Genomic DNA, 27,912 nt, shown 5'->3' with positions numbered 1-27,912 from the left:
AGTTAAATTATCTTCGAAATATCAGTTAACATGTTAAATATACAATAAACTTAGGAAGGCTCGAAATGTTTTTTAATATCCTACCGTTTTCACAAATTCAAGCACGCAAACATCGTTCGTAGAAATTAACCGGAAGTCACAAATGTTGACGCGCACCGGTTGTTTTGAACACTTCCGGTTTAATTCACTTGTCAAGAACTCGCGAAATTCGATTGCTTAATTGTAAGTGTGCCGATGTTTATTTTTCTGATTTTTCTGATTCATTGATATGATGTTTTAGTTGTGTGTTGTAATCAAGAGAGTTGTCACTTTAATCAATGGCAACGAAAAAAAACAAATTTAACCCGCTAAAGGTCATTTGAGTTTCTGTCGCTGTTGGCTGTCAAACTCTTTATGACAATATTCAGGAATTGACACCTCTGGCAGTGGCAGCATATATAGTCGGAAATAGCAAGGTAAACTTACACATGAAATGTATAGTCAAAGGACGCATGAAAATGTCTAAGAAACTATGCTGGACTCGGGTTGCGTAGGTCCTGAATACCACAGGACTACCCTTATTCGTGGTTAAAACTGGTCACATGGTATGTTTTTTAATGACTAAAATAATAAGAGACACTTGATAGTTTCACAAGATAGAACATGTGTATGTCAAAGTTCCAACATCACAGGAACACATTATTTAAAAAATAAACGACTCATGGTCGTTGTTTATCGTACAATAAAACACTGCTGGGAGAATAAACCTTGCGGCTGCACCCCTCATGTTCTTTTTCTCTCTGTAGTGTTTTATTGAACATGTGTCATACGAGTCGTTTGTTTCTTATATGAGATATAGACATTATGTGCAGCCTCGTTAAGGATCTCAATATTTTGACAAGTTTTAAAAATATTTACCCGTATTGTTTATTTATGATGACTCCCTGAATACAATCCGAACTCGGCAATATCGGACAAGTCCATTTTCTGAACAGGGTGGGTTATGTTTGGTATTGCACAGATATTCTCACAGTTTTCATATTTATTATCTGTACCTCTTCTCCCAATACCCATGATACTGTTTGTCATATCTCTCCAAATTTTGTGTTGACTTGACTCAGTGTCATTTCGATGTGTATTGGTCAGTTGTCCTTGTTTACCTTTATGAGCGAGTCTATGGACTCAATTCTGAAATGATTGGGTTTTCCGCACAAAATGTTCTATGTGCAGTATCGAGACACGCATCGTATTGTGGCTTCTGTATCAAGATATGCATCGTATTGTGTTATACCTGTATACCTGTATCGTGACATCCTTGTTATGTTCACATGGAACCAAATCTTGTTTACACCAACATTGAAACACGTTACATGTAGTGTCTCCTAAGGCAAGCGACCTTGTTGGAAATAATCTGCTGTTCCAGCAGCACACCTTCCACTGCCTCATAATCATAGGTAGCTTAGGTATATACTCCCCAGGGAGCTGAGAATGACTTTTGTGAGCACACTGACCCATTGTCTGGGGTAATAATTGATGCATGATTTTGTGCAAGTGCAACTATTGGTATTGTTACTGTGTTTCAGCCCAGAACAATGGCTTAGGAGATGTTGATGTGTTCCACTGACTAGTGCTTGTAATCTTCTTGAATCATGTTGAATAATCACATCCATCGTCAGAACTCTTATATTGAGTATTGTTATGCTTCTGTTAAGAATGTTGCAATTCCATTGGAGACCAGAAAAGATCCAGGGTAGAATAGGCCTTCGTCAACCTGGTTGATGCATGTCATCATATCCCAATTGCGTGGATCAATGTTCATGATGTGAATCACTGGATTGTCTGGTCCAGACTTGATTATTTACAGACTGCTGTCATATAGCTGGAATATTGGTGAGCGTGGCATTAAACAACAAACAAACAATTCCGTATCATGGGATGAAACAATACATTGCAATGGAAACCCCTAAATCATGTGACTAACACTGACCTCGAATATTGACTTGTCATGTGATAAATATTGACTTGTCAGGTGATGAATATTGATTTGTCTATTAGAAAACAATATGTGTCTGTCCTAGCATTTCATGGTTCACAGCTGTTACTGTAATGAAACAGAGGATGGTTAAAAGGTATTGTAAAATTTAAAGTGAATTTCAGTATAACAAAACCAAAGATTACCAACTCGTGTTATTCTCGGACAAACTGAATAGCGACTCGTGCCCCTCTCATGGCCATTTTTGCGAGTTCCGTCTAAACACAAACAAAGAATTGTCAACTTGTTGTGTAATGATTCACATGTATTTCCCCTATGTCATATATATTCCAATCTTCCAATTAAAATCAGATCTTAGTTCTTGCTATCGCTAAACAAGGATCTGAGGACATCCAATTACAGGTCACGTCAGAACGACCTTTCATCCGACCACTCAAAGAGTCGCTTACCAGATCATGAAAGTGACAGTCGGAATGTGTTTTCTCATCATGCAACCTCGAAAACGTTAACATGGGGTATTCCGAACGACAGTTACGTCTCGTACGACTGATTCCGTCAAAATTATCGTCTGTCTCGGTTCCGTGGGATAAACATTTAAATGGTGGGAAGCACTGCAATACAATCGCAACCGTATATTAGACATTCCGGAATGTGTGTTTGTTCAGTTTTCACAATTTTAATTGAGAACTGTGTCAACATATTTTTCAAGCGTAGTCTGAAATAGAAGTTGCCAAGTTGAAACCAGTGCCATAAAGCTCGAGAAATCTGCTTTCTAATTGGCTGATGTCGACTTCTTGTTAGTTGTTTCAGTCGTCGGTCAAAGTTCGCGAAAGGTCGTTCTGACGTGACCTGTAATGGGATGTCCTCAGATCTTTGTTTAGCGGCAGCGAGAACTTAGATCTGATTTTAATGAGATTGTATATATTCGGATGCTGTTCAAAACACATTGGGACTTATGTATTTATACAGTATGATTGAACACATTTAATTGTATTTAGCCAAACTTATTCCTGAGGGATTCTTTGACTGAAGTACTTGCAGTCATACACTCATTTTGATTGGGTTGTCATATTTTCGCATATAACATTCATCGATAGAGGGACGAGTCTTCTTGCAGGTTAGGGAAAGGTGCGAGTGGTGACGAATGCACTTCAGGGGCGTGGTCCTGGGGTCCTTGTTTTTCACATGTTGCCCTCGTCAGGAGTATTTATTTGTATATGAATTATCTACATATTGTCCTCCACCTATGTATACATCTAAAGTGATGAATTAGTCCCCAGGGTTTTCATTTCATAATTTTTTAGCGAATAAATAACTCATAATTCATTGTTTTCAATCAATATATGAATAGTATACTCAACCGCAAAAGGAACATCACCATGGATAGATGTATGAGAAACCTTATTTGTCCGAACACTGTAAACCTACTTTGAGACATATTAAAAAGATGAAACTCCACTGTCTATATATAAGGTGTTGTATGTGCTACCCATACCTGGCTTAACGCCTGATTCACCAGCTTCTACCTGTGACGTCATGACAATTTGGATGTACAGTCAATTGTCACCTGTCAGCCTGGTAGGATGGTTGACAGCAATCAACACCTTTCGGATGTTATGTTTCTTGTTACAGGTAAGCACTCCCCTTGTATAGGAATAATACTAATACCACCACATGTATATATACTGAACCACAAAAGAAACATCACCATGGATAGATATATGAGTAACCTTATTTGTCCAAACACTGTAAACATACTTTGAGACTTATTAAAAAGATGAAACTTGGCAAAACTGATCATCAAGGTTGAAATTAAAGTGTCAAATGTTCTTAAAGTGAAACACAACACTAGTCTCTGAGAATATGGAGTTACAAGTCAATAATTCGTGTGTCTGCCATGTGCATTGATGACTGCCGTGCAACGTCGATACATGGCATAGATGATGCAGTTGATGAAGGCCATAGGCACTTGATCCCACACTCTGAGGAACGCCTGACGCAGTTCAGCTGCAGTTGTCGGGCTTGGTCAGACATAGGTGCTCAATGGGATTTAAATCGGGACTGAGGGCAGGCCACTGCATGGTTCTGCCGCATTCTGCTGGAGGAAGTCTCTTTTTGTTCTAGCAGTGTGGGCACGGGCCGACCCTCTGTGCATGACCAATTCCACCCCACACCATGATGCTCGGACCACCCCATGAGTCTTTCTCAACAACACAAGCATCCGAATAACGTTCCCAACGGCATCGCCAGACTCTCTCTCTGCCATCTGCTGTTTAGATACAATAACAGCCCTCGTCTGAGAAAAGGACTCTTCTTCACTGCTGGTGCTGTGTTGCCCACTGAAGATGGTCCTTGTGATGACGTGGTGTCAGAATGGGTCCTCGGTGTGGCCTCTGACAGTGGTGGTGTCTGCTCGTCAATAGTCGACATGCAGTGTCCGCACTAATGTGTAGCTGGTGTGTCCCCATGGTCTGTCAAGCAGTTTCCGCAGAAGTAACAAAGCGATCTTGAAGATGCTGTCGCACAATCTGATGATCCTGACGTCGGGTGGTGACCCATGGTCTTCCACTACGTGGTCGGTCATCTGTAGTGTTGGTGGTCTGGTACCATTGCTGTAGCCTGTATATGGTCCTTACGTGGACTTGAAATGCATTGGCTACTTGCCAGGCTGTTTGTCCAGCTTGCAATTGTCAACGGGCGTGGTGTCGCTGATTTCTTGTCAATCTTGGCATGTGGTAGCAATTCAATAACAAATGGATGTTATCCAACCTGGGTGGATTTTTGTAAGAAATAGGTGAACGCATGTGCATTTTAATTTGCACGGAACTCACGTGCATCGGGTTACCATGGCAGATGCTGTGATTGGTTTTATTGTCATATGCTTTGTTTGTTTATCATCAAATTTCATTTTACCGGACAAGGTTATGTTAAATCTTAGAAACTTTGACCAAAATTACCCAGATATTTAAATGACAACTTTTCATGCAATGTTACTTGGGGTGATGTTTCTTTTGCGGTTCAGTATATATGGTAACAGATGGTAACAGACATCATGAAAGAATAATATACTAATGGGATGCAGTCATGTAGGTAGACTTGCACAAGTCTCTAAGGCAAAAATTATTAGTTCAAATCATAATTTCTAGATAAAATAAATAAAAAGAACAAGTTGTCCCTATAAGAGACTGGCGTCCTTGTACTGTCGCTTATCTAGACTTGCCTATTATAAGGATAGAATTACTATACACCTCTTATCTTTCAGTACAGACTTAGAGCAAGACTAGTGTGTAGGCTGGTTGGGGGAGAACAATAGCAGACAGCAGGGTCGTATCAAGTTTTATTAGCTTCACACTCTCCATAGAAATATCATATAATGTATCAGAATATTACATTGACAATGCTTTTTAATAATGCCAGTATTGTGTTCTTCATGTTCATAAAATTAATGTAAAAAACAAATCATCTCATACAAAACGTACAGCATTGATATAGGTGAGATACCACATTGGCATTCTCCACTGGCATTTTGGTGCTGTCTCTGAGGTTGTGTTTCTCACGGTGAAGGCAGGGGCTCTAATTCTCAACACAAGCGTCGTCCTGACAATATCTGGTACATGATGATTTTGATAATTTAGTGTGACTTAGTTTTTTTCTGCAGGATGTTGATGAATTTGAACAGGTTTGGGCGAGATTGTCCACTCCTGTTCGTCTTTGCATGCCAGGGCTTCACCCAGGCTTCTAAGCCATGTGGCCCTTGCAGGCAAATTGGGACAAAAATTGTTATTTTGTTCAAAATTGGGATTGTGAGATTGTCCACTCCTATTCGTCTTTGCATGCCAAGGATTTATCCAGGCTTCTAAGCTAAGTGGCCCTTGCAGGCAAACTGGGACAAAATTTGTTATTTTGTTCAAAATTGGGATTGGTTTTGAATTCTTATTTTCTTGAATTCAGAGGTATTATATTGTATTTTGGGATTGTATTTAATGCAATAATATTAAACTAAGCATTAAAACCCTCTTCCTATTTATTGGTCCTGTGAATATAAGCTACAAAGCTGTAAAATGTTATTAGTTTTACATTTGAACGTGATTAACATGAACTGGGAAATATATATTACCGCTTTGGGAATTTTTAATTAATTTTTCTGCAGACTTTGGGCCGAATATCGGCTTCTGAGCAGGTTGAGATAAATCTTATGGGTCATTGTTCTGGCACTTAAATTTCAGTGAACTGCTATTACTCACATGCTAATTATACGCTCGACCTTTAACGTCGGGGGTATATAGTTATACCAAGGTTCATCCGTCCATCCATCCGTCCGTTTGAAAACTTTGTCTGCGCAATTTCTCTTAAACTATTCAGTGGATTCATCTCAAACTTAGTACATATTATCTGTGTCATATGGAGGGGTGCAGTCAAAAGAAAAAAATTGTCTTTATTTCAGATTTTAGTATTAGTTGGTGTTTTTCTTTTTCATATAACAGGAACAATTGAAGATAGTAACACATTCCTTTCTCTTAAATCTTAATGACATGTGTAGAGGAACCTACTTTGGCATCAGTGTCTATTTGGTTCTGTCACATTGTCTCAAGTAACAGTAGGATTTTGATATCTGTATTTTCAGAAAATCAAACATTTCTTTCATTCTTTTTCACTCATAATTTTTTACATCAACATTTGTGCGACCTATAACTTAAAGACTACTTCATGGATATTTTTCCAATTGTGGGTACAGTTTCCAGACCAATAGAAGATGTGCAGTGCAAATTTTGATTTTGAAATTTGGATTTTCTTAGAAAATATTGCCTTTTTTTCATGTTTTGAAGAAAGAGTTATGTTGGAATTGAAGTCGGGGGTATTACTGACTCCTGCTCACTTTTTGTCTTGTTTTAATAGAATTTCCTATGGCGAACACAATTCATGTGATGATGGATTCTCATTAACTATTTGTGTTTACTCCTGTCAGCACTTTTAGCCTGAACCCTGTGCTTGTATATCTCAGTAACTTTTAATCCTCTGCAGTGTGGTGGCAAGGAATCTTTCTCGCAATTATTACCAATCTCATTAAAATCAGATCTATGTTCGCGCTTCCGCTGAACAAAGATCTGAGAACATCCCATTACGGGTCACGTCAGAACGACCTTTTACAAACTTTGACCGACCACTGAAATGACTAACAAGAAGATGACATCAGCCAACTAGAAAGCAGCTTTTTCGGGCTTCACGACACTGGTTTCAACCTGGTGACTTCCATTTCAGGCTACGCTTGTAAAACATGTTGACACATTTCGCGATTAAAATTTTGAAAACTGACCATAGAACATTCTGCAATGTCTAATATATGGTTGAGATTGTATGGCAGTGCTTCCCATGTACTGTGCAAGCCTCCTCCATTCAAATGTTTATTCCACGGAAGTGAGAGATCGACAATAATTTTGACGGAATCAGTCGTGTGGGTGGGTGAGTTGGGTTTAACACCGCTTTTATCAGTATTCCAGTTATATCACGGCGTGTCAGCTTAATGTGGGAGGAAAGGCTGAAGTGATGCAGGTCTCAAAACGTTTACCACTTCGGTGAAACCCACGAGCACGGGTATGGTACTGTCAAACCTAGAAACATAATCGGGACGAACCGAGATTCGAACCCGCAATCATAGGTTTCTGGCGTGCCCAAGGGACGCAACTCTGCATAGCGAATTGCGGCGCCTTATACGACTGGGCCACCCTTGCCGTGTCGTATGGGCCGTAACTGGCGTTCAGAATACCCTGTGTTACTATTTTCGAGGCTGCATGATTAGAAAACACATGCTGACTGTCACTTTCATGATTTGGTAAGTGACGCTTTGATTGGTCGGATGAAAGGTCATTCTGACCTGACCCGTAATGGGATGTCCTCAGATCTTTGTAAAGCGTCAGCGAGAACTTAGAGCTGATTTTAATGAGATTGCATTGTCACTGGCTTTTCACAGTGTTTGCATATTGTGGGATGGGATTTAAACTGTAAGATAGCACACTTTGTATATGGAAGTGATTATAGACATATAGACAATCGGTAATAATTTTGAATGTCTAGCTCAACAGTTTAACCGATTATTTCGTTCAATCAATCTACCAACACTACTGACCATTAAGCCTATTAGTATTAAGGACAGGAAGACTCTATTCAAGGTTTGGAAGATGGCCAATATCCTTACTCCTTAGCAGGCAGAAATACACAGGAGGAGATGGTTCTTTGATGCTTATATCATGACGATCTCATTACGTGATCTGATTACATCATACATGATACCATAGATATTACCATAGATATTACCATTTACATACGACCTGTGAAGATCCGGGGTAGAATAGGTTTTCAGCAACCCATGCTTGCCAAGGTGACTATGCTTGTCGTAAGAGTCGACTAACAGGATTGGGTGGTCAGGCTTGCAGACTTGGTTTATGCATGGATCGATGCATGCGTGGATCGATGCTCATGATGTCAATCACTGGATTGTCTGGTTCAGACTCGGTTATGTACAGACCGCCTTCATATAGCTGAAATATTGCTGAGTGCGGCGTTAAACAAAAAACAAACAAACAAACAAAGCATTTACATACAGGAATTTAACGAGGCCGATATTCGCCTCCAAATCTGCAGCAGATGTCATCCATTAAAATTTCTCAAATTTGAATGTAATATTTCCCAATATTAGATTGGTTCGATGCACAAACAAACATACTGGTATTTTGTTAGAACCTATACTCATCAAAGCATCACATGTGACATCAAAGATCCATGACTCGAGATGAACTATTTGTCTCGTGCAGGATAAGCGTGTCAAGTTTGGAAATCACGTGCAGTATATCACGATAAGAATATAGTCACTCTGTGGTAACACTTGACTGATTGTTAGTTTTGTCATTAATTGGTACACATTGGAAACATCTCTTCTTATTGTACATACTTCTCTATATGTTTTTTTATGGATCACATGTCTTTTGGCGGTGAGTATATATATCGATCAGATGCACCAAAATGCTACCTTCAGGGTTATCATTATTTTAAATATGTTTAATAAAAGCTGCAACTAAGATAACATGATATTGGAATATATTATTTCTGATAAAAAAATATTTTAGATACAATTTTTCCCAATCCTTGCATCAAAATCCTTTGAAGTTATATCATTTGGTAAGTTTTAACCGTATCACCGGTAGATTCCAAGAAAACAGTGTACAGCTGATTGCTGTTTCCGGCTTAGTTTACGAGAAAATACACAGGGTAATCTTAATCCCTGGATGTAAAACAATGCCTAGCAGAACACAATTTAAAAGGTAAATGAACATGTCTGGTGATTTTTTATCTCAAATTTCAAATTTGTACTGACCAAGTTTCTTATCACCCGTTCGTTTACCGAAGGGGTACCATGTAATTCTCTTTCTGCACATAATATCTGAATCTTTTTCCTTCAAAATACTGAATCCGCTAGAGATTGGTGTGCATTATACTTGGGTGCGCACTATACTCAAGAAAGTATGGTAACTAATAACTAATTTCATGGCTTTGCAGAGATAATTTATATACGACTGATATTAAAACAGGCCCAGTAAAGTGGAACACATTTAATGCTTAGTTATGTATTGAGTGCAATCAAAGTCTTGAAGATTCCGGGCTAGAATAGGTCTTCAGCAACCCATGCTTGCCGTAAAAGGCGACTATGCTTGTTGTAAAAGGCGACTAACGGGATCAGGTGGTCAGGCTCACTGACTTGGTTGATGCATGTCATTGATCCCAATTACGTGGATCAATGCTCATGATATTAATCACTGGATTGTCTGGTCCAGACTCCATTATTTACAGACCGCCGTCATATAGCTAGAATATTGCTGAGTGCAGCGTTAAACAACACAAACAAACAACAAAACAAACACAAAATAAAATGTAAAATATCTCTAAATTTTAGAAAATGTGAACTTTAAAAAATTTCATTTTTAACAAAAACTCCCAGGGGCTCTGGGTTTAGAATCCGAGATAAAACCCCGACATACGTGTCTGTTTCAGCGAAAGACAATGGCGTGGGAGATGTTGATGTACCCCCTGACGGCCACGGTGGCTGTGGTGTCCAGCCTAGTGGTGCTCTACTTCACAAGCCCCTCCCTGCTCATCCAGACTGCCATGAAGTAAGTACACATAGACATTAGGGATGAATCGATACATCCGTGCTCTGCTGGATCGTGAGTTTTCATGGGATGATACGATACATGATACTTTTTTTTCTGCATCGATACAAGATGATACACTTGCTGAAATAAATTACTCACTAGTCGTTTAATGACCTGTGGCGGCTTTGTCGTCAGATATGGCAAGATGTGTTGTAATTAGGGTTTCAAGCTCACTACCGAAAATAGCCACAACGAACATGTGTTTACAGCTAGCTTTTCCCTTTAAACCTGCTCTGAAGTATTTGTCAAGAAGTTTCCATGCGATTTGATGTAAATATGCATATCGCGATACTTATCGTATTGTGACCTATGTATCGGATACATATCGTATCGTGACCTTGCTGTATCGTTTCACCCCGAATAGAAATACTAACCTGACACCTTGAGTTGTCTGAAGTAAAACGGAACCTGAGGTCTAGTAGAGGTCCAGGCTTTTTATAAACTTTTAGGATGTGTAATACAGCTGTATGTTTATTACTTGCCCGTGAAGAGATCACCCGTTTAATAAACATACAGCTGTATTACTCGTTGTGTAATACCAAAACGCGTGCTTATGTACTCTCGGAACACGTTTCACGAAAAAATATTGAAAGCTCTCAACATCCCTTGGCTTATTCAACGACATTGCGTGTGGAGTTGATAGATCACTGAGAGGAGCTTATGCACACTCGATGACCCCAGCAACCTTGTTGCTAGGCTGTCGTCTCATGGCATTGTTTCGCTGATGGATCTTGCAACAAAATTCCACAAATTACGTCATCGGGTATTGTGACGTTTTGGTAAACTTTGAAGTGCAATGCCTGATCGTATTGTAGCGCAACGACGGTCGTTAGTCTGTTAAAGTATGTGAGTTGCGATAATCTTAGCCCTTCTAAAGTTCAATTCTAAAGTTGGACCGTTGTATGGTATTAAATTCATACGTTTCAACGTTTGACGTGTTTGAAGTATTATTCTGTTAAACTCAATTGGACTATGCCGTGGATCGTGTAGGTGTCAGCCTATTCATACTCAACAATATAATTCTAAAAACGTTATAAATGGCAAGTAATAAATAAAATACAAAACTCGCTCCCGTGTAAAACCAATTTTATGAAACTCGTTTCAAGTGGATTTAAGTTTTCATATAGGGTGGGTTCACAATCTCATTAAAATCAGATCTTAGTTTTCGCTACCGCTAAACAAAGATCTGAGGACATCCCATTACGGGTCACGTCAGAACGACCTTTCGCAAATTTTGAACGACCAATGAAATGACTGACAAGAAATCGACATTAGCCAATCAGAAGGCAGCTTTCTCGAGCTTTACGACACTAGTTTCAAACTGGCGACTACTCTTCGAAACATAATTTGACTTATTCTCGATTAAAAAAATTCAAAACTGATAAAAAGAACATTCTGCATTCTGGAATGGCTTATAGATCACATAGATTGTATGGATATAATCATAAAACCCGTAACTGTCGTTCGGAATACCGCGTGTTAAATATTTCGTGGTTGCATGATTAGAAAACACATTCCGATTGTCACTTTCATGATTTGGTAAGCGACGCTCTGATTTGTTGGATGAAAGGTCGTTCTGACGTGACCCTTATTGGGATGTCCTCAGATCTTTGTTTAGCATAGCGAGAACTAAGATCTGATTTTAATGAGATTGGGTGGGTTCACTTATGGAGTATAACAAATAAACTGTTAAATATTTCCTTGCCAAACATTGCATGTCTATATATAAAGTACATACTGAACTGGTGCCATTTGATATTAACAGAGTTTTAGAAATGTTTATTTCAGAATTTCCATTGCAGCTATTTTGACATGGGTTAAGAGAAATGTTGGGTCAGTTACCTGGTTTGGGACCATAACGTGTTAAAATGGGTGGGGGATATAGATGACTTTGTGGACTATACGCTTGTTTAGTTATTGTTTCTTGTAAATTGTCATTTGTTTGCATAAAAAAAACCCACAGAAACTCGCGTGTTTTACTTTCCATTTCCATATGGATGCGACCATGGTGGATCTTTTGTTGGTAAACAATGTATGCTTCTTAAAGAACATTCAACTCTTCACTCATTACATACAGAATTGCACATTTACTTGTGGTTACTTTACAGACAGCTGCCTGGGGTATATGTCATCTTTCTGATGACTCTTGTTTTTATTTGAAAACAAATTCTATCCATTTTAGCATGTTTAGCTATAATAACGGTAATGCTATTTTTCAGGGCATTATCATTTGCAGAAGCCCTTGGGCTTGTCAACTGCCCTCCTTCGTCAGGCAGTTAATGGAACACCTCGGGCTTCTACAAGTGATAACGCCTAGAAAAACATTATTCAATATAACACAACGCAGAAAAAATATTGCAATACATATTATTTGAAAAAAATATTGCAGTATACCATACTGTACAGTCTTATTAACTAGTCATCAGAGGTTGACGCAATTTATCGATTTGTGGTAAAGCATGCATGGAGAACTTGTGAGGACTTATTACCCATTGATGTTACCATGGTTACAAGCCATTGAGGATACCATCATTGGAGTTGCTTTTGTTCTCAGCAGTATTCACCAGCTGTAGTCTTGGGTTAGCCAACTAATGTATATTTTAAAGGCTGCCTTAAACCATTATGCACATTTGTAGAGGCTTAATGAGCTGGTGGTAATTTGTCATGTTTATATCTCGTCTCATCCTCGTTTATCCAGGGTATTTCTACATTCTACATGAAAAACAGCCTGGACCGATTAACTACCGTAGCTTCGTTTCCAGTCTGATTTGTATGTCACATAGCTACAAATAGCAGACCAATCAAATTACTCTCATGAGTGAGATAAACTCCTTGTTAAGTTTGAGTGAGTGTGGTTTTACGCCGCTTTTAGCAATATTCCAGCAATATGACGGCAGGGGACACTGGAAAATGGGCTCCTCACATAGTTCCCATATGGGGAATCGAACTTGGATCTTCGGCGTGACGAGCCAATTCTTTAACCACTAGGCTACCCCACCGCCCCTGCTTAGTTTGAGATACGAGAGATAAACATGGAGATGTCACTTTTGAAATGAAGCTATTGTCGTGAAAAGGGCCAGGCACTTTTGTTATATATAGAATGGAGATATAAACCCCTGGATGAACGAGAATGATGAAACCATGATAGAATGCAGGAACTATTTTTACCATGGTGATAAGTATTAAGGGGCAAGTAAAGTCAACATAGCAACTTTGCAGACTTCTATACTTTAGGGCATACTTAATCAAAATTCTGCCAGTGAGGGGATTCCCCTTATTGGGGTGTGTATAATTTCAGCAATCATGACAATCGGGTGGACACCCAGTCTGCATGCTATTTCCTCAGATTCATATGATTTCTGTGTACACAACTTATGACACCTTTAACCGAAATAACAGAAATGGTATATATATCATTTCAGAACTTTTACTTTGACATTTAAATACTTTGTATGAATATTATGAATTTATTCTCTCTCTCTCTCTCTCTCTCTCTCTCTCTCTCTCTCTCTCTCTCTCAGAAATTGACTAAATGTATCTTCGAAAATTGATATTGGCAACAAAATCGCAGTCATTTTTTTACTTTACTTGCCCTTTAAGAAAGACTACAGGATTGCTTGAATTTTTGTTTGGTGCTAATTTGTATCCTTTGGAATAGTAAGCAATTTTGAACGTTGATATGGCTATATACCTTTTTGGTTTCCCTTTCGGATGGTCAAAGTTGTTAAGGTGCTGTATGATACTGTATGTAACATGTATGTATGTAACAACATTCCTGTTCTATCATGGCATTCCTCAACATTATCATTAAGTGGATTAATGAGGCGAGAGCTGTCATAAAAACTAACATTGATCAGTATTGATCAGGAATGATTCACAACTGTCTCCAATATCCACTAATCTGAGTCTTGTAAAAGTTTGTTCTGTCAAGTAGGTAACAATGACCTATATCTATATATATATATATATATTGAAAATGATGAAGAGAGAAGTACATGAAATAGGACCAGTGGACATTTTTGGCATGCACTTCTATTGTCTATCTTGTTCAGGTATTACATCTTTGCAAGTGGGATGCGGGTGAAGTTTGTCGGTGATGACCGCTTCATGTTCTGTTACGGGGAGCGAGGGATCAGGCGGAAGGACAAGTCGTCTATTCTGCTCATCCACGGATTCACCGCCTCCAAGGACCAGTGGCTGTCTCTGTTTAAGGTACAGTCAGATATGTGTAGGTCTTGAAGTCAGCCAAGGACCTTTGGCTAGCTCTGTTTAAGGTACTGTCAGATATGTGTAGGTCTTGAAGTCAGCCAAGGACCTGTGGCTGGCTCTGTTTAAGGTACAGTCAGATATGTGTAGGTCTTGAAGTCAGCCAAGGACCAGTGGCTGGCTCTGTTTAAGGTACTGTCAGATATGTGTAGGTCTTGAAGTCAGCCAAGGACCAGTGGCTGGCTCTGTTTAAGGTACTGTCAGATATGTGCAGGTCTTGAAGTCAGCCAAGGACCAGTGGCTGGCTCTGTTTAAGGTACAGTCAGATATGTGTAGGTCTTGAAGTCAGCCAAGGACCTTTGGCTGGCTCTGTTTAAGGTACTGTCAGATATATACAGTTCTTGAAGTCAGCCAAGGACCAGTGGCTGGCTCTGTTTAAGGTACAGTCAGATATGTGCAGATCTTGAGAATTTGGGGGTAGACAGATATCTAAATCACAGCAATTTATCTGTGGTCTCTCATCAGTCCTATCAATGTTTGCCATCTAAAACATTCTGCACTTTGGGTTTTACTTTCAAAACAAGCTGAGATGCTCTGATATAAATACTGTCCAAAGCAGTGTTAATCCCAACTTACTAAGGTCCAATTTGCGCACAGGAGGCACATCAGTCTCTTAGTCGTCGGTGAGTTGTGGCAGGATCCAGTGATTCTGGGTTCAAATCCTAGATTCATCCTGGTTATGATCCTTGGCGTGTAAGTTGTGCTTGATGGTTTCCTCAAAGTGCTTTCCTTTCAATAACCTGAGATGCCATGGAATTCTGTGGCATTAAACTGAACTCACTCACCCACTCTCGTATACAGCTGCTTGAAGTGGACCTGCTTCAAAACTTCGAAGTCAGACATCTAGGACAGTGAAAAATGATTGACTGAAGTATCGCTGTACCATGATACTTGGTACTACAATCAATACATTTATGATATATGTTCCATGGAGAATGATATATTTCTTCTCCCAGTTTGCCTGCCACGGGCACTCAGATTAGAATCCTAGATGATTCCATGATGGGAAAATTAATTGTAAAATACCATTTTCAAGCCACTGTTAGTTAGAATTGGTCCCCGGCAACCTATGCTGGTTGCAATAAGGTAGTAGTAAGGTGAATAAATGGGTCAATGACTTGGTTGATATCCTGTCACCATACCCTGACAGTTTGAATCGTTGCTCACAATATCAATCACAGGATTATATGGTCCAGATTTGACTATTTTCAGACCACTGTCACATAGCTGGAATATTGCTAAATGCAGCGCGAAACAACAAACACACAAACAGTCATGGCTCCTCTACCATGTTTTCATTTAACACATACTATTTGTGTGTCTTGTCTTCAGAGTCTCCCCAAAGACCTTCACCTTCTAGCAGTTGACCTACCAGGTCACGGGAACACAACCACCCCGAAGGATGACCAGGACGTGTCGATGTCAGAACTTATTGGACTCATGCATAAGGTGGGACAGTCTTATCCAGCAGTCAGAAACCAGAGTGTTGTAAAATCCTTTCTGATCTTGTACATATTGTAAGGGACCTGTGAAGATTCCGGGGTAGAATAGGTCTTCAGCAACCCATGCTTGCCGTAAAAGGCGACTATGCTTGTCGTAAAAGGCGACTAACGGGATGGGGTGGGTCAGGCTTGCTGACTTGGTTGATGCATGTCATCGATCCCAATTGTGTGATATTAATCACTAGATTGTCTGGTCCAGACTCGATTATTTACAGACTGCCGTCATATAGCTTGAATATTGCTGAGTGCGGCGTTAAACAACCAACCAACCAACCAACCAACCAACCAACCAACATATTGTAAGGTCAGCAAATAAGGACTCTCCATATTATGACACTGTAAATGAAAACATCCAGGTTTGGGCAAGTATTTGGTTTGTCTGTCTGTCCCATACTTGCTGGTAACTCCATAACTTCTGTATAGACATGGTTATGAGTTGTTGCCAAGGTGACCTTGACCTTGACCTTATTGCTGTTATAGAGGGGTGGGGGTGGGGTCAAATCTTGACCTTTGTTTCAAGTTCATGGGAAGCATTTAACTGATATTTAAAATGCAAGATATTTAAAATGCCGAATTAACACTCTATAGATTTTCTATAAAAGTTTCTGTAGAAGGTCCACAGACTTTGAATGAATGTGGTGACATTGACCTTGACCTTGACCTTATTGCTGTTATAGATATATACATGGTATATACTTCAAGATTGTATTCATATAAGGTGGAAAGTAGAGTATTTGACTGATTTGGATTTTGTACATGTTTTCTTCACTGACCACTTCCTCACCTGTGGGTCATTATAACAATATTCTTTAGAAGGCATGCATTTCTCTAAATGTATCAGGGGCACGGGTGGCCCAGTCATCTAAGGTGCCACAATTCACTGTGCATGGCTTTGTCCTTTGGGTGTGCCAGAAACATATGCTCAGTTCGAATACCGGTTTGCCCCGATTATGTTTCAAGGTTTGTCAGGATCAGGATCATGGGTTTCTCCCGATTGTTAAACGTCTGTGACCTGCATCACTTCGGGCTTTCCTCCCACCATGCCCACTAATGTTCAAAGCCACATTGAACCAACTCACTCACTCACTCCAAATGTGACTGCCTCCGTTGTCTAGTGGTAGAGCGTCCGCCCGGAGAGCGGAAGGTCCGGGGTTCGATCCCCAGCCGCGTCATACCAAAAGACGTTAAAAGATGGTACTTGTTGTTACCCTGTCTGGCGCTCCGCATTAAAGGGCTAAAACAAGGACTGGTCGGCTCGGAGTCAGTATACTGTGTCTGAGTGGGATATTCATGTTAAAGTGCTGCATGGTATCTCAGTGGGCTAGCACTATAAATCGGCATCAGTCCGGACTAGTACAAGCAGACACACACACACACGTGCATTCACCTTGTTATATAAGTGCAATAATCTTCGACGCAACATTAAACCCAATTTCACCTCACCTCACTCCAAATGTATCCCTTACCACATATACGACAAAATAGATGAAGATGATATTCTGTCTAGACTCTCAATATTTATTTGCTATGCAAGTCCAAAGACTATGGAAAAAAATGGAGCTTGTTATTGATACCTGATGATTCATTGCTCAAGTGTCACCATTCAACAGAGAGCAAAAGTACCTTTACCATGTTTACCTGTTTATTTTTAATCAGCCATCCAAATGAGATAATGCTGTCAGCTCCAAATGAAATAGAACCCGCAAATCTATATACATGTAATGTTTATATCTTGATTGAAATCTGACTATGTATCTATGTGTGTGAGATATGTTTGATATTGTATTTTCAGTTTGTATGTCTATCGGGGCTGGATGAGCAGCCGTTCCACATTGTGGGTACATCCCTGGGTGGAGCCATAGGCGGTCTATACACTGCCAAGTACAGCAGCCATGTGGAGCGCCTCACTATGATCTGCCCTGCTAGTAAGTCCTGTCCCTCACTCACTCACTCACTCACTCACTCACTCACTCACTCACTCACTCACTCACTCACTCACCTACTCACCTGCCCCACTAATAAGTCCTGCCACTCACTCCCTCACTCACTCACTCACCTGTTCCGCCCCACTAATAAGTCCTGTCACTCACTCACTCACTCACTCACTCACTCACCTGCCCTGCCCCACTAATAAGTCCTGTCACTCACTCACTCACTCACTCACCTGCCCTGCCCCACTAATAAGTCCTGTCACTCACTCACTCACTCACTCACTCACCTGCCCTGCCCCACTAATAAGTCCTGTCACTCACTCACTCACTCACTCACCTGCCCTGCCCCACTAATAAGTCCTGTCACTCACTCCCTCACTCACTCACCTGTTCCGCCCCACTAATAAGTCCTGTCACTCACTCCCTCACTCACTCACCTGTTCCGCCCCACTAATAAGTCCTGTCACTCACTCCCTCACTCACTCACCTGTTCCGCCCCACTAATAAGTCCTGTCACTCACTCCCTCACTCACTCACCTGTTCCGCCCCACTAATAAGTCCTGTCACTCACTCACTCACCTGCCCTGCCCGCTAATAAGTCCTCTCACTCACTCACTCACTCACTCACTCACTCACCTACTCACCTGCCCCGCTACTAAGCCCTGTCACTCACTCCCTCACTCACTCACCTGTTCCGCCCCACTGATAAGTCCTGTCACTCACTCACTCACTCACTCACCTGTTCCGCCCCACTAATAAGTCCTGTCACTCACTCACTCACCTGCCCTGCCCGCTAATAAGTCCTCTCACTCACTCACTCACTCACTCACTCACTCACCTGCCCAGCCCAGCCTTGCTAATAAGTCCTGTTACTCACTCGCTCACTCATTTAAAGTGTATCACAATATTTTACAATGCACAAGGACATATTTCGATATGTATCAGAAGCAATTTGAAACATCAATGCAGGAATTTAAGTTCATAAATGAAACAAACCAAGATGCTGGAACAGCATAATGTTTACTCATTCAATAAATACGCAAAGATACACACTCCGGGACAGTGATGACTTGGTGTTACACCACTGCCACAGAGGAACTCCAGAATGTGAACTTGCATTTTGGAATTACGGAAACATTTTGAAGGTACATGTATTTGGCAAGTGTATAAAATTATACACATTGAAATCAACTGATATACCGAGCATTATACATGATATTATACGTATCATGCATAGACCGAAACTCTCCGAAATACTTGACGGGCTGCGTCCGTTTCAGATGAAGAAGAAGTAAGACATGAAGAGATGTGCCAGCACAGGCTTAGTGTTTAGCATTTTAGTAAGAAGTTGATAAAGTTGTTGAATACATTCAATGTTTCAGTGAAGACGCCAATAGAAAGCGAGTTCTCGTTGTCAGTAAAGGCAGCCATTGATCTGGGGCCAGACAACATCGACGTCAGCCATTGTCTTCTGCTGCCCGAGACACCGGAGCAGACGCAGAAGTTGCTGGACACCTGTCTATATCACAAACAACCAATCAACCGTCAGGTGAGGCAGTGACCCGCATCTTCAGAATGCTTTTAAAACACAATGTATTGTTCTCGTATTTAAGTTTTTTTTGGTTTGGTTTGTTGTTTAACGCTGCACTCAGCAGTATTCCAGCTATATGACGGCAGTCTGTCAATAATCGAGTCTGGACCAGACAATCCAGTGATTAATATCATGAGCATCGATCCACGCAATTGGGATCGATGACATGCATCAACCAAGTCAGCGAGCCTGACCACCCGATCCCGTTAGTCGCCTTTTACAACAAGCATAGTCACATTTTACGGCAAGCATGGGTTGCTGAAGATCTATTCTACCCCGCGTAGTTTTGTGGAGTGGCCTGCTGAGTCACATGTTGGCTGATCGGACAAGTGCCTGAACTTTAATCCTTTGTCCAGCCATAGCTCCACAAATCATATGGTGAAAGATTTTTAAGAATTGTTTTCGCAAATATCACAAGGTCAAGGAATCTGAAATATTGATATCAGTTTGGTTCACATCTTCCCGGGCAAGGGAGTTAACTGACTACAAAAGTCCAGTTTCCACTCTTGCCAAACTAGGCTGGAATTCCTGGGCCCGATCGTAGCGCCACCAGTGGCTATTATGAATTATGACCCTGCTGTGCCTCTCCTATGGACCAATCAGATTCCACCTCTCGTATCACTTACAAAATGGCGGCGCCCATTCAGGACGATCTGATCGATAATCAAGATCTATATTGTGATAAAACGGGTCTTACATTGGGAGGTGCATCAAATAATGTCGGCACCTTGATTAAAAGCATGAAAAGATTTGGAAAGTATCTGTTGACAATGAGTTGGTGGTGCACATGCTTTGCAAATCCTGCAATTGACTAAAATCTGCACGGCAGTTTACGAACCAGATTTCGATTGCGTTGCGCGATTTTGATTGCGCCAAAATGTAACTCCATAATACCAGCCTAGTTCGGCAAGGGTGGAAACTGGACTTTTATAGTCAGTTAACTCCCTTGCCTCGGGAAGATGATTGGTTCATGACACGGTATAACAAACACGTAACACATGTAGATATTAATTCAAACTTTGCAGGTCTTCAAGCAGTTTCTTGTTAGAAACCACAAGACCAATAGAACTTTACCTAAAGGAGGATGTTATATATTAATGGTAGGGGCATGAATACAATCAGATACGAGGTGAAGATCTGGGGTAGAATAGGTCTTCAGCAACCCATGCTTGCTGTAAGAGGCGATTATTCTTGTCGTAGTAGGCATCTAACTGTATCGGGTGGTCGCTGAATTGGTTGATGCATGTCGTCTTATCCCCATTGTGTGGATCAATGTTCATGATGTCAATCACTGGATTGTCTGGTCCAGACTCGATTATTTCCAGACCGCTGTCATATATCTGGAATATTGCCGAGTGTGGTGATAATTAACAAACAAGCTAAATCAAACCTACTTTACACATTTACCAGCTGTACATAATTGTCTCACCTTATCATATCATAGTTGTCTGATTGAGCAATGTGAATTTTGCGATTATTGATTTTGTAGCTCTGTGTCATATTTGTAATGTATTAAAACGAGATTAGTTGGAATATATATTTAATATTTGTCGTTTTATGTTTCAGATTCTGAAAGGACTTATAGCTTTAAGGGAAGACAAAAATATTTTTTTTCTCCGCTGTAAGTACTTTGTTGTTAGGAGTGTCCTGGGGTCCTTGAGGTTTTCTGCGTCATACCAAAAGAAGTTAAAAGATGGTACTTGTTGTTACCCAGTCTGTCGCTCGGCATAAAGGGGCCAAAACAAGGACTTTTCGGCTAGGAGTCAGTATACTGTGTCTGAGTGGGGTATTCATGTTAAACTGCGGCATGGTATCTCAGTGGTCTAGCACTATAAATTGGCATCAGTCCCAGAGCTCCAGATAAGCTGCGTATCTGCGTGAAATACGCATCAGAAATGCAGAAATATGCTGTAAAATAAAATCCAAGCGTATCAAATACACAACGAACATTACAGATACGCTACAAGGATAATACTTGTGCGTATCATCAAAATATTGTGAAGTAACCCTGCGTATTTAATTAGCGAATCAGCAACTTATTTTGAAATTTTAAACGGGCATTCCGTCAACCTTGCCAAACTCCACGATGACAGTTACATCATGATCATTTGCCATCACGCTTTCTTGGTATTTTTTAGTCCTATAAAGCTCTCGAACCCACACGACACCAGTTTGCAGGGACTTGATAAATAGTGTTTTTAAATATTTAACTTAAATACCCACATGTGTAAAAACTAGTGAGTAACAGAAATTTGAATACCCAGATAGAATTACTGATACCCAATGATTTTAAAATACATTGGTAAAATACCCACAACACCAAGAGCTTATCTGGAGCTCTGAGTCCGAACTAGTACAAGCAGCCACACAAACACACACAAGTACATGTACGTCGCTATATAAGTGCAATAATCTTTGAGGCGACGTTAAACCCAATTTCACCTCACCTCACGTCACCTTGAGGTTTTCTCCCCTAGTATTTGAATCTAGGGACCCCTGTCTGTAATGTTTTCAGTAGGGTTAGAACAAGGACACCTTGACATGCATACGTGATTGGTAGCATGTCATTCTGTCGGATTAACGAGTATGTCGGATAAACGAAACGAAGTAGTATTAGCCTTTGTGATTGCAGATCGGACAACTACACAATAGATAATGATACAAACACGTGGTTCTGAAAAAAGAAATATTCATATTGTTACATTGTTTGTGGAATATGTTTTTTAACCGTGCAAACACAAAAGCTTAACACAAAACTACGGTTACGGGCTGAATGTCTGATTCAAAATACTAAAAAAGAATGGTCTGGAAATGAAGACGCCAGTTTGAAACTAGTGCCGCAGAGCTCCAGAAAGCTGCTTTCTGATTGGCTTATGTCGACTTTCTGTTTGTTATTTCACTGGTCGGGCAAACGTTCACGAAAGGTTGTTCTGACATTCTGATTTCAATAAGATTGATGTAATTTAAACATGTGATTAATATTGTTCTGTTTATTAAAAGCTGAATTGTAAATTGTTTAGCAAGTTTATCTCTACAGACGTTGTAATATGCAGCGTACAGCCGTCTCGTCTCCATCAAAACATGGAACTGTGTACTCTCGGGCAGATTAAGATTGATTAATGAGTGATTTTGTAAACCGTTGCAAATTAGACGTGTCTGAGTCAGAATGTGAGACTGTCGAATTACCGGGTCTAAATAGCACTGATTTAATCGGTTCCCATAATTAGTGTCTGATAAAGCCAATTGTCGGATTAACAAATGTTGCATAAACGAGACTTGACTGGACTCTCTCTTGGACAGTGTTAAATTTTTTGAGAGAGAAAAGGAAAAAAAAGAGACTTCACTGAAGGCAAGCTATTGTGCAGATGACGTAATGTAATAAATTTGTGATGTCAACAACAATAGATGACATTATGTCATATTTTTCTCAACAATGAAGCACTGTGACGTCATATGGTTTCAACCAAGCAATCACCATTGAGAATTGCCAAATTACAAATAGCAGAAAGTTATTACACACAATCTTTCTACCCTTATGGGTAATATTTACATATTCTCCCTCAATTTCTTTTTGTGTTGTCAGTGTTTAAATGTCTGGCGAGGCAGGAGAACGTGACTTTGCTGGTGGAGAAAGCCCAGGACATCACCCGCCCGACGCAGCTCGTGTGGGGGGAGCATGACGAGGTGGGCAACCCCTCCCTTTCAAGTCAGGGACCTAGATTCACAAATATGTGGCTAGAGGACCCATGTCCCTAATGCACAAAACAATTAAGGTCATAAGCTGTTTATAGAGGCCTCGGGCAATCTGAATCACGGCATCAAATGTTTCATAAATATTTCATGAGATCTTCAATAACATTCTTGGTGCACATGCATTTTACCGGACACCTATCTGCCATGTTTGTTGATGCGAGTAATATAGCCACACATGACACCGTTATTTTTTTAAAAATAGAGCGAAAAAGCTCAAAATAAGCAGTACAGATTACTCTGCTTTAGGGCTGGGATAGGTAACTCGGGTCCACGAGTCAGGTGGGTCCTGGGTAGGACCCGGGTACACACATTACTACGCGGACCCTTGGTTAGTCACGTGATATACTGTTCAATGACCAAAGCTCACCATGGATCACTGTTTACACCTCAAGTCGCTAATGATCGTATTTCTTTAAACATATTCCTTTTGACTTGTATATGTTTGAGTAATGATGAAGCTTCAGTCGACTTCAGTGTACGCATCTAAATAGTTTTTGACAGGGCTGCGGTATAAAAATTCCCGATCAGACATTAGGGTCGGGTAATAAGGGGTCAGGTACCCGGATGGTAGATTTGGACTCGTCGCAGCCCTAATCTGCTTGCACTTGATGGTTTAATATGATTACCATATTCGACATAATAAGTGCCCCGCTCTAATAAGCGCCCATGGCGATATTTGCTAATATATTGGCTGGTGAACAATCCCAATTAGCACCCCTTCCGATTGATCAATTTTCACAAGATTTATTTATTCGTGTATAATACATGTGTTATATGCATCCTTAATTGTGGGAAATTAGATTCTGGAAAAATACATCTGTCGTATATAAACATTTCAGGCTGTCAGCATAAACCACAAAATTTACGATCTTTTAACCCTGTTGTTTTTCACCAAAATAATATTCTAATATGAGTCCCCTATTTCTAATTTTGAGAGTGCCCTGGGCGCTTATTATGTCGAATACGGTAAATCTGAAACTGACCATCAAAACATTCCATCAACATAAAAAAAGTACACGAATATAGAAGTTTCACAATCGCATCACTGTCTTACATCGAGCCACATTTCAACAAGCACGTATTCTGTGTTAACTTTGGTAAATAAAAATGACATTTACAAACAAAAGCATTTAATTCAAGCAGTTTTGTTGGGGGTAAGCCAGTTGTTTTACTTTAGCAAGGGATTAAAGATTACATTTGAAAAACTTAGAAACCATTTCTGAGGAAGAAGCTTTTGTACATCCTTACCAAAATGGCGGAAGGTGTCCGCTTGGATTGTATGCACAATATTCCTCCTTCTCTTGTGAAGGCGTTGGGTTGATGTATGGTGTAGAGGTGATGTGTGTCTTTTTTTAGTCAACCAATCAAACTAGGTTGTGTAACTCACAGAAGTGAAATGCTTGATCTTTGTGTGAACCCTACCATTGTTTTTTGTTGTTGTTGTTGTTTAAGGCCGCGCTCGGCATTATTGCAGCTATATGACAGCGGTCTGTAAATTATCGAGTCTGGATCAGACAATTCAGTGATTGACATCATGAGCATTGATCCACGCAACTGGGAAACGATGACATGCATCAACCAAGTCAGAGACCTGACCACGTGTACCCGTCAGTCGCCTCTTACGACAAGCATAGTCGCCTCTCATTGCGAGCATGAGTTGCTGAAGACATGTGATACATGTTACACACGACATCAAGCAAGAAGCATTTCTGTTTGAGCAATGTAAACTGAGCTGTCATTGGTCTGAATATTCGCGGGTTTCCCTGTCCCTGAAACCAGGCTGTCATTGGTTCTTTGGTTAAAAACAGCAACTCCACCGTAAACCGTTTGGTTCTTTGGTTAACAATAGCAACTCCACCGTAAACCGTTTGGTTCTTTGGTTAAAAACAGCAACTCCACCGTAAACCGTTTGGTTCTTTGGTTAACAATAGCAACTCCACCGTAAACCGTTTGGTTCTTTTGTTAAAAATAGCAACTCCACCGTAAACCGTTTGGTTCTTTGGTTAAAAATAGCAACTCCACCGTAAACCGTTTGGTTCTTTTGTTAAAAATAGCAACTCCACCGTAAACCGTTCGGTTCTTTGGTAAAAAATAGCAACTCCACCGTAAACCGTTTGGTTCTTTGGTTAAAAATAGCAACTCCACCGTAAACCGTTTGGTTCTTTGGTTAAAAATAGCAACTCCACCATAAACCGTTTGGTTCTTTTGTTAAAAATAGCAACTCCACCGTAAACCGTTCGGTTCTTTGGTAAAAAATAGCAACTCCACCGTAAACCGTTTGGTTCTTTGGTTAAAAATAGCAACTCCACCGTAAACCGTTTGGTTCTTTGGTTAAAAACAGCAACTCCACCGTAAACCGTTTGGTTCTTTGGTTAACAATAGCAACTCCACCGTAAACCGTTTGGTTCTTTTGTTAAAAATAGCAACTCCACCGTAAACCGTTTGGTTCTTTGGTTAAAAATAGCAACTCCACCGTAAACCGTTTGGTTCTTTTGTTAAAAATAGCAACTCCACCGTAAACCGTTCAGTTCTTTGGTAAAAAATAGCAACTCCACCGTAAACCGTTTGGTTCTTTGGTTAAAAATAGCAACTCCACCGTAAACCGTTTGGTTCTTTGGTTAAAAATAGCAACTCCACCATAAACCGTTTGGTTCTTTGGTTAAAAATAGCAACTCCACCATAAACTGTTTGTATTCATTGGTGATGGAAGAACGTAGTAAAAACAAACCTGTGATGTATTAACGATTGCTATACTAATAAATACTGGTATATATTGCAACATTATTCAATTTGTTAATCGCCTTTAATTCTCACCCCCAGTTGATTGACAAGAGTGGGGCCGAACTTTTGAAGAAAGTTTTGCCGAACTGTGAGCGTGTTGACATGATAGAGCGGTGTGGACACTCTGTGAATATGGACAGACCGGGAGCCATTATGAAGACCATCCTAGAATTCCGCGGAGAATACGACCGAAAAAACGTTTGAGGGCCAGAAGAGTGAAAGGAAGCACCTCCTGATGAGAAAAAGGAGGGCGTTTCATTGCCTGAATGAATGTAGATAGATTTATGTTTATACAAGTTTACATAACCTATGAATCTAGAAGTCTCGGGTTCGATCGATCGAAGATATATATACTGCTAGTATTACTGTTTGTAGTTTACTGTTAAAGGGAGACTCCACTCAACGGCCTGATGTAGAGTTGTATCAGTGAGCGATTATGACAATTAACTGCTAGCTTGATCTAAAATATATACTGCTCAACTTTTGATAGGGGTAATCCGATATCTTGTTTTATATAAATATATACACTTGACATAAGAGAATAGTTTTGTGTAACAATGCAAGATAATAATATTCCTATCAAACTTGGGTAGTATATATCATTAAATTTGAATTCGTAGTTAGCAACGTTTCTTTGTAATTATTTTACTAACCTGAGTCAAAGGCTTAAGCTGATTGAAAAGTCAGTAAAACCTTTGCCGTGGGAAGATGCTTGCTAAGGGGCTACCATAGTAACTGACTCGGTTGAGTTCACAATCCAGATTGTCTGCATATGTACGATATGGCAGTTCTTTATTTAGTAAGTAATCTAGATATACTAAAACTCCATTTGACAGATCCCATAGTCACATATTGAGACAACTCATTCAATATTTACCCAATAACTTGGAAGTCAACTGTCAACTGAGAATATGTTTACATACAGTCTTCTGGTCAATATTGACTACCATTTAGTCCCAAATGAAAATATTTTAAAATTTTTATTTTATTTTTTGTCTTTTGAGATATGAGAGAGCCAGGGGAATCCCTTCAGTTTCAACTGAAGAAATCTAGACTTGCCAAAGTGTTGTAGTCTTCCTTCAATATTTCCGATATGTTTGCTTGAGTGTCTAAATGGTGGCATTACTAGTGGAGTCATCCAGATTTCAGCCACAAGTCATGGATGTAATGGCAGTTGTATGCATGTAAATGTTCATAGCAGTCATCCAGACTCTGGGCTGTCTGGATAAACAGGGTGCAGACTACAAGGTTTTATTGTTGAAGTAAACTGTGGATCATTAGTGAAACTACACAGATTATACAGTTATAAGCTGTCTTGAGTCAACACATTTAGTGTTGGGGCCCCGGGCGGCCCAGTCGTCTAAGGCGCCACGATTTGCTGTGCAGAGTTGCGTCCCTTGGGCACGCCAGAAACCTATGATTGTGGGTTGAATCCCGGTTTGCCCCGATTATGTTTCTAGGTTTGTCAGCACCTTTACGTGCTCGTGGGTTTCAATGAAGTGGTAAACGTCTGAGACCTGCATCACTTCGGGCTTTCCTCCCACATTAAGCTGACACGCCGTGATATAACTGGAATACTGTTAAAAGCGGCGTTAAACCTAACTCACTCACTCACTCACAGATTTAGTGTACAAATAGCCACCTTGGTTTCAACAGGAGTATGTTTGGGTAACTGTAGAACTGTAGGCCAATACAGTATTTGTATTTTATATTTGTCCATGCCAGCACTGTTAATTTATATATTGAAAAGTTACCTTGTTGATACCAATATCCCAGAAAATGAGTTTGTTGCATTCTTGCAGTTTCTTTCAGGCATTGATGTTTATATGCTTGCTTCATCCACTGTTGTCATGATGGCGGTGATGGAGCTGGCTTTTTCGGCCACTCATGAACGGAGTAGAATCCTATCAAT

General features: G+C 40.1%; 1 protein-coding gene across 1 annotated transcript; it reads left to right on the top strand.

The window, feature by feature from the left end:
* The first annotated feature begins 188 nt into the window (after positions 1-188).
* LOC139445662 (monoacylglycerol lipase ABHD6-like) lies at positions 189-27,912 on the top strand. The gene is made up of 9 exons (XM_071226853.1): positions 189-222; positions 10,016-10,134; positions 14,229-14,388; positions 15,775-15,891; positions 17,737-17,869; positions 19,258-19,424; positions 21,033-21,087; positions 23,050-23,150; positions 26,040-27,912. Exons 2-9 carry the CDS (start codon positions 10,025-10,027, stop codon positions 26,202-26,204), a joined length of 1,008 nt encoding a protein of 335 aa, XP_071082954.1. The 5' UTR covers positions 189-222; positions 10,016-10,024; the 3' UTR covers positions 26,205-27,912.

The sequence above is a fragment of the Haliotis cracherodii genome, unplaced genomic scaffold, assembly GCF_022045235.1.
Source record: "Haliotis cracherodii isolate W230 unplaced genomic scaffold, xgHalCrac1.p SCAF_6, whole genome shotgun sequence".
Lineage (NCBI taxonomy): Eukaryota > Metazoa > Mollusca > Gastropoda > Lepetellida > Haliotidae > Haliotis > Haliotis cracherodii.
This window is presented reverse-complemented; position numbering and strand designations above follow the sequence as displayed.